Source organism: Urtica dioica, chromosome 2, assembly GCF_054948205.1.
Source record: "Urtica dioica subsp. dioica isolate 48M chromosome 2, U.dioica_male_clone48M_v1_H2, whole genome shotgun sequence".
NCBI classification, from domain to species: Eukaryota; Viridiplantae; Streptophyta; class Magnoliopsida; order Rosales; family Urticaceae; genus Urtica; species Urtica dioica.
The window spans coordinates 51,389,484-51,400,417 of record NC_142757.1 but is presented as its reverse complement, the minus strand read 5'-3'; the positions used below and the strand labels follow the sequence as shown (position 1 = coordinate 51,400,417).

Sequence of the window (10,934 nt, the reverse complement as noted above, 5' to 3'; positions counted from 1 at the left end):
AAATCAATATTTTTATGACAAAACTCGTCATAAAATACTTCCAAGAAAGTTTGACTGAAAGTTTGACTACTGTCATCATAAAATGCAAATTAACTTCCAAGCATTATTTGTCCGTTTTCCTATAAAAATTCTTAGCGGGAGGAGTTAATTCAGGAAGAAAGCAATCATATTTTTGGATAGGAAAAAAAAAATAGCACTTCTCAGCCTACACAAGAACACAATGTCTCCACTTGAATGAGCATAATTAACTATCCACAAAATCAAGAAAATATGTGTTTTCCATAGTGGACATTTTTATTTACTCCTTTTGCTTTGCGGTCTCTACGTACTGCTCCGCGAGCTTCTTCACCTTCTCTCCTTCCTTGATGAGGAAATTTGCATTCTTGGCTTTGCTGTGGTATTTCATTACCTTCTCTCTTGTTTTTGATACGGCCCACCTGTACTGCTCCACCGTTATTATCCCACTTTTACATAACGGTCTCACGTGCTCCTTTATGTACGCCTCGACCTGTAAAAAAGCAACACCCAAAAACGATACATTCCAGAATCGATGCCAAAATATAGGGGTGTACGAAAAAACTAAAATCCGTAAACCGGACTGGACCACTTATTCTTTAAAGCCGATGGTCCAGTTAAAACCAGCTTTTATCTGATCTTGGTCCAATCCGATTTTTTTGACCGGTCTAAAATGGTCGGGTCTAGTTTCTCTCCTTCCTTGACACCGTAGTCTAGACAGGATGGGATTGGACCGGACCTAAATATATGAAGTTTATTTTTTTAATTTAAAATAAAACTAAAATGATATTCAAATCGGTCTGAATCCAAACCAAACCAGACCGGACCGGTCTAAAACAATTTGGTCCAGTTTGATTTATTTTCTTAAACAATCCGGTTCGGTCTCAAATTTTTTAAAACTAATTAAAGCGGTTCAATCCGGTTTGAAGACCAGTTTCAGAACCGACCGGACTGTGCACCTAGCAAAATAAGTGGGAAAACAAGAAGACAAGGTTTGACCTTCTTAGAGATAGAGTTGTCCGGTCGCTTGGAACCACTCTCGACATTGGATTTCTTCTCCTTCTGCCGAACGGTTTCACCGGTTTCGGATCGGTTCGGCGAGGTTTCCCCAACACTTGCAGATTTCTCGGCTTGGTTTAATCCACACTGCTTCATTGACTCGTCCGTGGGTAATGTCTTTGTCAGCGGCTCTTTATCCGGACCATATAGCTCTTCACATTCCGCAACGGAAGGCTCTTCGCCTTCTTTACCGAACAACAGTTCCCGAGGGGCGCAAGAATCGCCAACCGAGTTCGGCTTCTCCGCCACCGAGCAAGCATTTCCAAGGCTCTCGGGCTTATCGTTATCTGCGGCATTTGTTGGTTCATCCGGGTTGAGCGTGGAGAAGACTAATTTCATTTTCGAAGCAGCCACTTCCGGTTGTGCCTTGGGAGCGGAGACTCCAATGTAATCCTCGTCATCCAAGCTGTACTCAAACTCGCCGTAGATATCGAGATCGGGAACTTCGTCCATTTCAAGCACGTTCTCCGTCCCTTCCTGCTCTTCAGGCTGGTCTTGGCCGGGACTGTTCGGAGGTGAGTCCGAGAGAAGACCGGCGTTCCTCAGCGCTTGAATTGAAGGGTCCTCCTCGGATAGTTGCGATTCCTCAACAGGGTTTGTTGATGGATTCGAAACCGAGGTGTCATCTTCTGGGGCCTCTCTGGGCTTGCTGTTTTCTGAGCGCTGCAATAACTCCTGAGAACAAAGATTTATATAAACGGGTTTGCTGCTCGAGCGATCAGCCACGGCTCTCTCTATATTGATCGCATCGGCCACAGCCAACTCTGTTTCAGCGCTCCTACGGATGACCGGAAGATTCGCTTTCCTCAAAAGTTGCTCGGTTAATCGGTAAAGCTGTGCCTGTACACCATTATTAATGAAAAGGATTACATCACTCTTTTTTTTATTATTATTATTAGTGGAAGATACCTTCAACACTAAGCTGATAAAGAAATGAATGTCCTTCAAACTCGGTCAGAAGACATTTAACTTGGTTTTACCTGCCTCACAGACATTGGGATTTTATTGCGACGACTAGGTGCCAAAACCGGTCTCATCTCAACTGGTAATTGAGCCTGCTCCAAAAGAAAAAGAAAAAAAGAGAGAAAAAAGAAAAAGATCATTGTGACAGAACCTAAACACGGAAAGAAACAGCTTTCGAATATAAACTTACTACGTACTAGCAAAGGATAATTCCCTTTAAGCACGGCATCGTCTCCTTGTTTTTCACTCGCTGACGTGTCACCTCCGCTCGTCCTCCGAGCGAGAACCTCCAACGCCCATTTCCTTTTATCGACTTTGACATCGCCCGATTTAACCACCGCGGTCTCTTTACGAGCATTTGATTTTGAGCTCTGGACTTTGCCGTCTTTCACACTTGCACCGCTGTTTTTTTTCTCAACCCGAGAACCCGAACCATCGAATACGGACTTCGAAAGTATCTCAGCCGAGGTGGGTTTAGTATCGCCGGAATTTTTTAGAACCGCGAGAGGTTTGATGTCATCCTTTCTAGGGCACACAGACGTATCGGCTAAATACAATCGAGACAGAATCGTGTCGGACCCGTGTCTCTCGGACCTTTCCCGGGTTCCCGTGCTCTCGGAATGGTTCCTCAGAAGGTCGAGAACAGACTTGAGGGTCTCAATCTTCTCGGGCTTCGAAGCCCTCAAGCACCGATGCTTCCAGAACTCGACCTCGCAGTCCCGGTCCCACGCACGTTTTCGCCTCCCGTTGGACAGCGAGTAGATCTTCTTCGTTAGATTTTCCCGTACCTTACCTTTCTGTAACATCGACTTCTTTGCCTTGGCAGAAAGCTGTGACATCATCTTTACAGACTCTGTCTTGGGACCGGACACGGCGACCCTGAAAGCAGCGAGAAGCTTCGGGTCGAAGAGGTTCTCACCCGAATCCTCAACAGACTTGTTTCGAACGGCCTCTCTGATTTCTTTTCTCAGCGTTTGCACAGCCACCGAAGATTCTTTGTCCTCGCCGGCTCTCTTCATGATCTTCTTCACTCTCAAGCCAGTCGTAGTCTCGGCTTCTTTCGCTGATTTCTCTTCACGCTTTTGTCCTCCCTTGGATGGTCTGCGTTTTTTGCCTTGAACAATACTCATGATATCCGCAGTGCCGTTCTCTGGTTCGGAATCACATTCTAGCTCTTGGTCCTCAGATCTCAATTTCTTAGGAGGAGATATCTCATTCGTGATCTCGGTTTCAGAGTCCCCGTGAGCGTTCGCATTAATGTGATCACTAGAATTTACATGGGAATAATATAAAATGTCAGAAACCGTACACAGTGTGGGGTCAAAAGGCAGAGATATAAGGCTTGGGCTTAAATTAGAGGCAAAGATGTCTAAGTGCTGATTGCTAAAGATCGAAACTTGGAAATAAATTGAAATACACAAACCAAACTGAACCTGCTATCCGAATGTTTTCTCTTTACACCGGTAATTCCAAGTTCATCCTCATCAATATCCAGTAGAGATTTGACCACTGAAAGAACATGCATATCTAGAGTTATGACACAAATAATTACAATAAGTAAAGAATAAAAATTTTCTCTCATACTCAGCAAGTGGCCAAAAAAAGAAAATTACCGGTGGGTTTACACTGTTCCGTACAACTGTTCTGTTTCACACCTTCATTCAGCCCATCTTCAATGACATTTTTGTTCACATCGGCTAGGAATTAAAAAACGAGACAATAAACTCAATTGAGTCAGCGCAGGCAAATGGTACAAACCAATTAATACGTTAAAGTTACAATGAAAAATTACCATGCAACTGTTGTTGATGAACACCCGTATCAGAACTACCGTTGGATGAATTATTGGTGATGCTAAATTCATTAGCACATTCCTCCTCTGAACTCTCAACGCCTTTGGAGTCATTTATACAATCACTAACGGGTTCATCAGAGATTTCTAATTCCGTCTTCACCAAACAATTTGAAGAACCAAGGGATGTATCGCATGGTAAGGCCAACTCAACTTCTCGTGCTTCCACCGCCGTTGACCAAGTCAACGTCTGACTATTGTCCTCCGAAGTCAACACAAAAGTTTGAGTTTTCGTGTCCGTTTCAACTTCATCGAATTTGTTCAGCCCAACCATAGACACCACAATAGCCGTCTCACCCTCGTCTGCTACAGAAACAGACACCTTTCTAGAGTATTCATCCTCACCTAATTGCACTAAATTTTCCCCTGATTTCTGTGGCATCTCCTCAACATCACACCTATAAAAAAACACTTTACTGACTTGCTGAATAATAATATTAATGTATTGCATAAAGAATGCTCTATTCTTTGGAACAAAAAGGTAATTGGATATATAACTAAAAACATGCTTCTTTCTCTCTTACTTACCTTGGGCATAACCATGTGCTCTCGGACGTCCCTTCAGTATCAAATCCCACACAAAAAGCATGATACCTATCACAATGATGAAGGAAGAAAAAAAAAATTAGGACGGTATTTAAATCATAAGCTACATGAAAATGCAAAAAAAAAAAAAAAAAAAAAAACAAAGTATACACGTGTGTGTATGCATTGGGACTTGCCATAGATCGCATGAATCGCACGCGATTGATGTATCAAGATCGGCATCTCCCTCGGAATTCGATGAGCCGTTTCGAATTTTGCAACCGGAACCATCCAAGCAGATAACTGCCTACAAAACGATAAAGAGAGTCTCGGTCTAAAATTAAATTAACAAGTTAAAATGTAATGTGTCAGATAAGAAGAATTCATAATTTTCCATGGCAGTGTTTGAAGAAGGTGGCAGTAAAAAAACTCTATCTGTTAAAAATAAAATAAAAAAGTCACCCATAAGGTGCAAAATTAAAAAAATGAAGAGTGCTAAGAAAACCGGTAAGAATTTAGGTGTTTTAGATAGACGTAACACTGTTTTCATTTAAAAAAAAAATTAAAAAGATTTCATTACATTTTCATCAATGTAGTACGATGGAAAAGACAGTGTATTATTCTTCCCTTCAATAAGCCAATCATCATCTCTGCATAGATCAAAATAAATTAAAAGTAACATAAAATCAGAATAAATTCTTAGTTAGCGCCACAGCTAAACCTAATATTAAAAATAAAGAAGAGATAACTTATATTATTAACAGAAATAATAATATGAGTATGAGACATCCTCAATTACATGTGTGGGAAATACACCCAAAACATTAAAGACATGCTAATACAGATAGCTGAACAAACCACTAGTACAGATGGTCAATCTATGGCTGCATTTGGTGTTATATTTTCATAAGCAGCTTTGATTATTTAGTCAATTAACCTGCATTTAAAATCGAGCACTTAATCACTTCTGCTGAAAAACAAGTTTATAAAACTTCGTATGATTACAGTGCAATCATGCACAATTAAAGGAACTTTTTACTTAATTTACGACCAAACCATGCTTTAACTATCTTACCAAATGGTTTTGACCGTAGTAGTTTTTCTCTTCGGCAAAATTAGAAATAATCTAGTAAGTACAGCAATGCCAAACTGGCCCAATGTAAATCGCAATACCCATTTCTAGAAGCAAAGTCAAATGAGCTTCCTAATCAAGAAAAGTTAAAAGTGAACCTGGGATACGAGTCATCGTCAACTTTGCTGCTTCCAATTGTATCATACACCTTCGCATTCAAATTAATCGATGAGTTTTTTGGAAATCAAAGTTTTGTTATGAACAAATATCCATCGCAGACAAAGGAAGAAAAAGTATCGTTCTCTCACCGGAACACAAGTGATCAACTGAAACTCGTTCTGGCAAAGCGGGCAGAGATTCGTAATCGTAGCCCAGTTGTCGATGCACCCAAAGCAGAACCTTAAAAATTTTGCAAAATCAAATTCTCCATTCAACGACGAACAGGTAAAAGGACTCCGAAATAAGTTTACCCCAAATTATAACATCTTCATTTCACTTCTATGGAAAAAACAAAAGCACAAAAGACATGTTCATAGACTCAAATAACCCAATCGATTCACTGAGAATTTGAAACCACATTCAATAAGCCCAAAGAAGTACCCAAGCAAGCAAAACACATTCTTCCTTGGAAAAAACTTCACCACAATAATATATATGAACAAAGATACTCATAATTTTATTACAGTTTTTTTTTTTTTTTTTTGGCTAAAAACACAAGAATACCAGTGTTGGCAACAATCCAAAACCCCTCTGTCAATGATGATATCCATGCAAATTCCACACCTCTCTCCCCCATAACTATTACCATCCTGAAACAGCAACAAAAATCCATACATGAATTGTAATCCTTACTAGAAGAATCAGCTCACACTCCGGAAGAAGCAGGAAAAAAACTTCACTAAAATAAAACAATTATTAAAAATAAAAATAAAAATAAATAAGAATTGAGACTTGCGATGTTAATGAAATCGTCGACTTCAACACCGTATTGCTCTGTCTCCGCACTTGCAACTAAATCGACTTCCATAGCTTCGCTCCGAGAATCAATACGCAATCAGAATCTAGCCGGAAATAAAAAATAAAAAAATAAAAAAATAAAAAAATAAAAATTGGAGATCAATCGTTGGTTATGTGAATAATCAAAGTTTCAAAGTTCGAAATGGAAATAAAGGGGGATAAATTCAACCAAGTAAATTAAAAAAGCGATGAGGAAGAGAATTTACCTGAGAGCGCATTGTCGTGGTCTGTGCCTCCACTAATGAGCGAGCTCCGAGGAAAATAAGATATACTTCGCAAGCAGTGGAACGCGTTTCGATGCCGTTTTTACTCTGCGTTTCGTGTGATTTAAAACACAAGTTTTTATTTTGACAGACTAATAATCGTAGAGTAGTTTCCATCAAAAAAATAAATAAATAATCGTAGAGTAGTGTGAGAGTTTGGACATCAAAATTTACAAAGCTCACGAAGGGACAAAAATTTCAATTTTTAGCTGAGAATTTCAAATATATCGCTTTTCTTTTGGAATTCTAAGAGTATAGGACTTTACTTAAAATTTTGACAAATTTACCTTTGATTGTTTCTTGATTTAAAAATTAGAGACGAAGTCGACCGAACTTTGAAACGCGGTGAAGCAATAAATGAACGTTTTACTGTTCATGCAGACACGTTTTACTGTTTGGCCAATTTTATTCTTATAATTACATTAATTGTTGCTCTTTGTTTATGTAAAAAAAATATATTTAAAATAAAATCAGACAAAAATGAACTCAAACGAAAAATTTTATATTTGCCCCCTGAATTATAAGGTGCGTAACAATGTCTATCCCACTTTTTTTTTACAATAGTTTATTATGTGTTTTTGAGTTTTTTCACAAATCATTCTTCTGTCAAATATTTAATGTAAATAAAAGTTAAAATTGTATTTTCAATATTTATAATTATTTAATATTAAATTAAATTTTAAAATAAAAATAAATATTAAATATTAAATTCACAAATTACTCTGTTTCTCTCTTTTTGTCTTTGTTGGCACAACACAACTTTTGTATTAACTGTTGTATCATTGTAATAAATAATTATATTTTTTTATTATTTTGTTAATAATGAATGTTGATGATAATATTATACTAAGAAAATAAATAAATAAAAATAAATAAATAAATAAAAATAAACAAATGAAAAAAAAAGTAATCGGTGTAGTGGTATAATGCAAATTAAGTTTAAAAAAAAAAAAAAACTTTCAGCGCTGTCCCTCTTCCAAGAACGGCGTCTTTTACCATTTTTCTTCTACAAATAAGGAATCTTCGCCCACAACAACCACAGTTCTCCACTTTTCTTCAACACGGTCAACGAACCACGATTGATTGGATCTCTCCATCAAACCATGAATGGCATTTTGAAAGAGCCGGATATGTGCTCGAAGTTTCATGTGCTTCTTGTTCTTCCTCTTCACGGAAGACCGCACAAAATGAGCTACGAATTGCCCTTAGAGTTAGATCTTTTCCGATTTAGGTCGATGTTGTACTTTGTTTTAAGATGTTTCAAATCTGTATTTGCGGGTATTTAACTCCTCTTCTAATAGAATGTTCTATGAGCTTTTTTTCTCAAAAAGAAAACAAAAAGTAATCAGTGCCTAAGTGAAGAGAGAGAGAGAGAGAGAGAGAGAGAGAGAGAGAGAGAGGTGAGAGAAGCGTTTGCAAAAAATAAAAGTAAAAAATGAATAGGTGGGCCACATCTTCTCTCTCATTTCTCTTCCTCTTCTTCTTCTATCTTCTTCTTCAAATAGAAATAGAACAAAACTCCATTGAAGGTATGAAAATCTCGAATTTTATACGGTAAACATGATAAATGAATGTGCGGAGGTTGGAAAGTGTCCGAAAATCTTCAGACGTTTACGGTAATCACGACAAATCTCGTCTGATTTACCCCGATTTTCTCGGAATCTAGCAATTTTGTTAGAAACGTCACCGGAACCTCCCCAAAACTCGGTTTCCGGCCGGTTTCTGATCGGTTTCCCTGAAATTTTAATCCCTTGGGAAAAATGAAATCATTAATGTGATTGTAAAGACATCAAAGATGCTTTATTTTATATCTAGTTGATGAGTCTCATGGCATCTAAATGAAAGAGCAAATGGTTGTTGTGTTGCACTATGTGGATAAAAAAGGTATGTAAACCACTTTTTTTTTCGTGAGCATGTCAAGGTACCATTGCTACCTCACTTAAAGCTTCACTTAATATATTGTTTACTATATATAATTTGAGTGTTATAGATTGTGGGAACAATGTTATGATGTAATAATTAGTAATATGAAAGGAGAGTTTAATAGTTTAGAGACACTTATTATGAAAATAAATCCTATTTCATATTACAACCATTTTTTTCTCTCATAAACTTCAATTAGCACTTGGGTGTGACAAAAAAATATTTTTCAAGTTGTAGAGATCTTTTGTGTGGTAGCTACTGAGGTGAATGTTGTTGGAGCATCATCCAATGTTATGACATCCTTGAAGAGAAGCAAATTGAATGTTTCTCATGCATTATAATATGGAGAGATTGAGAAACTCTGAAATATCATGGAGACACACACTTGCCAAATAACTTAGCTTGCTCATTTTGTTTTTATCTAGAGTTGAAGTCCTTATAGTTATTGTTGATGTTTCATCAAGTTTTGAGAAAAAATATCAAGCAACTAATTTAATAGAAAAGATGCGAGCATATTACTTTATCTTTTTTCTACATTTAATGAGTATGACATTGAAAATTTGCAATAAAAAAAAGATACAACGAAACAAGATACTACTCAAATTTTGTAAATAAAGACTACAAGAAATGAAGAGAAATGGTTTGGATTTTTAAATTGTTAAGTGTCATCTTTCTGAGAAAGCCACAACATACAAGTGTCTGACATGAGTAATATCTACATATTTCGAGGTAGATCAAGATGCAAAACTACTGAGATTACAAATTTACGTCATTACTGCATGAAGTCATTCCATCATCAATATGCAACTTCAAAAACCAAACACTTGTTTGTTTCAACGAGGTAAATAGTGTACTACTTCTTTGTGTAACGCGTTTGAGTCCTCATAATTTGATTTTCTTACCTTCAAGAAGCAAAAACAAATTCAACTTGTTGTTTTATCAAAATAATTTTCTTGCAAATGAATTCACAACTTGATGATCAACTTCACAACTATACTGTCGATATGTGCTAAACTATAGAATTTTTCAGATTTTAAGGGGAATAGTCTTGCAAAAAAAGATGGTTGAAATAAAAAGAGAAAAGTATATCTTTAGTTTTCGATTATTGTTCTTGTCCTTAATTTTGCATGTTGCTATTACAATGATCGAAATAGTATTTTTCTGAAATGCATATTGTAAAGCCGTTGCACAATCTTAATGGGGATTAATGGTTGAATGATATCTTAGCTATTCATAATGAAGTCAACGTTTTCATAACTTCAAAACTCGTAGTCGAAATTTGCACTATTTTTAATGAGCTGAATGGTTTATCATATATTTTGCATTTTTCTTTGTTTTTTTTTCCCAAACTCCAATTATGGCTCCGCCAGTGGGTGCTTTGATGAGCCGAAGGAAGCTGAAGGTAGCGCAATCAATCAACAATTCGAAATACTTTTCTTAGCTCTATTAAACGTTCACAAGTGATATTAGAGATTTAGCTTGTGCTAGTGAACACACACCTTTGGAATGCCTTTACTTTAATAGGGGTGGGAGAACAATTAGAGATTTTTTCGCAAATATCTTACGTTGTCAATATGATAATTAAGGATCGGAAGATCACTCTGCAGGAAAGTGATATTATACCTCTAAGATTGAAAATCAAACTTGTAATCCTATATCTTCCGAATATATTAATACAAAGCAAGGAAAACAATGTCGTTTTCGTTGCTGTTTCGAAGCTCATGATTTACGGAAAATCGTCATGCCGATGGAAAATCGAACGGAAAAAATGTGGAAAAGGGCAAGTGAAATGCCGTTTTCCATGGAAAACCGACATGCCGATGGAAAACCGAACGGAAAAAATGTGATAAAATATATTTAAAATATATACATATAATACATACATATATTTTTTTAATTTTTAAACATATATAAAGAAAATACATTATGTATATAATCTTTTTTAATAGAAAATTGTATAATATATAATATTTAATAAATGTGTGCTATTAATAATATTTAATATATATAATTTATAAATGTGTGATATTATCTATTAGAATTGTCTCATAGTATGTGTGATATTATATATAATAGAATTGGATATTATATATAATTTTTAAATGTGTGATATTATATATTAGACTATGTGTGATATTATAATTTATAAATAGAGGTTAGACTATGAGACAAATATCTAGTAAAAAACGATGGGTACAAAGGAAAAAAAAAACAAAAAACAACAACAACGACAGCAGCAAAAAAA

At 36.3% G+C, this 10,934-nt stretch overlaps 1 protein-coding gene across 1 annotated transcript; it reads right to left on the bottom strand.

Moving 5' to 3' along the window:
* Positions 1 to 55: 55 nt before the first annotated feature.
* LOC149405427 (RING/U-box protein) lies at positions 56 to 6,870 on the bottom strand. Its single transcript, XM_089607173.1, has 15 exons — positions 6,710 to 6,870; positions 6,442 to 6,547; positions 6,210 to 6,295; positions 5,795 to 5,885; positions 5,645 to 5,694; positions 4,995 to 5,064; positions 4,612 to 4,721; positions 4,418 to 4,483; positions 3,830 to 4,287; positions 3,651 to 3,734; positions 3,471 to 3,546; positions 2,235 to 3,303; positions 2,055 to 2,129; positions 1,015 to 1,914; positions 56 to 508 (listed from the first exon to the last, which is right to left on the bottom strand). The coding sequence occupies exons 2-15, from the start codon at positions 6,511 to 6,513 to the stop codon at positions 299 to 301; spliced, it is 3,417 nt and encodes a 1,138-aa protein (XP_089463299.1). The 5' UTR covers positions 6,514 to 6,547; positions 6,710 to 6,870; the 3' UTR covers positions 56 to 298.
* Between the last annotated feature and the right edge of the window lie 4,064 nt (positions 6,871 to 10,934).

Bases quoted from the DNA above. Each gene is read 5' to 3' on its own strand.
- LOC149405427 (XM_089607173.1), bottom strand. From the start codon at position 6,513: ATGGAAGTCGATTTAGTTGCAAGTGCGGAGACAGAGCAATACGGTGTT. The intron at 5,886-6,209 runs GTATTCTTGTGT...AAAATTTTTAAG, and splicing joins TTGGATTGTTGCCAACACTG to GTTCTGCTTTGGGTGCATCG. The intron at 3,735-3,829 runs GTAATTTTTCAT...TTTAATTCCTAG, and splicing joins TCATCAACAACAGTTGCATG to CCGATGTGAACAAAAATGTC.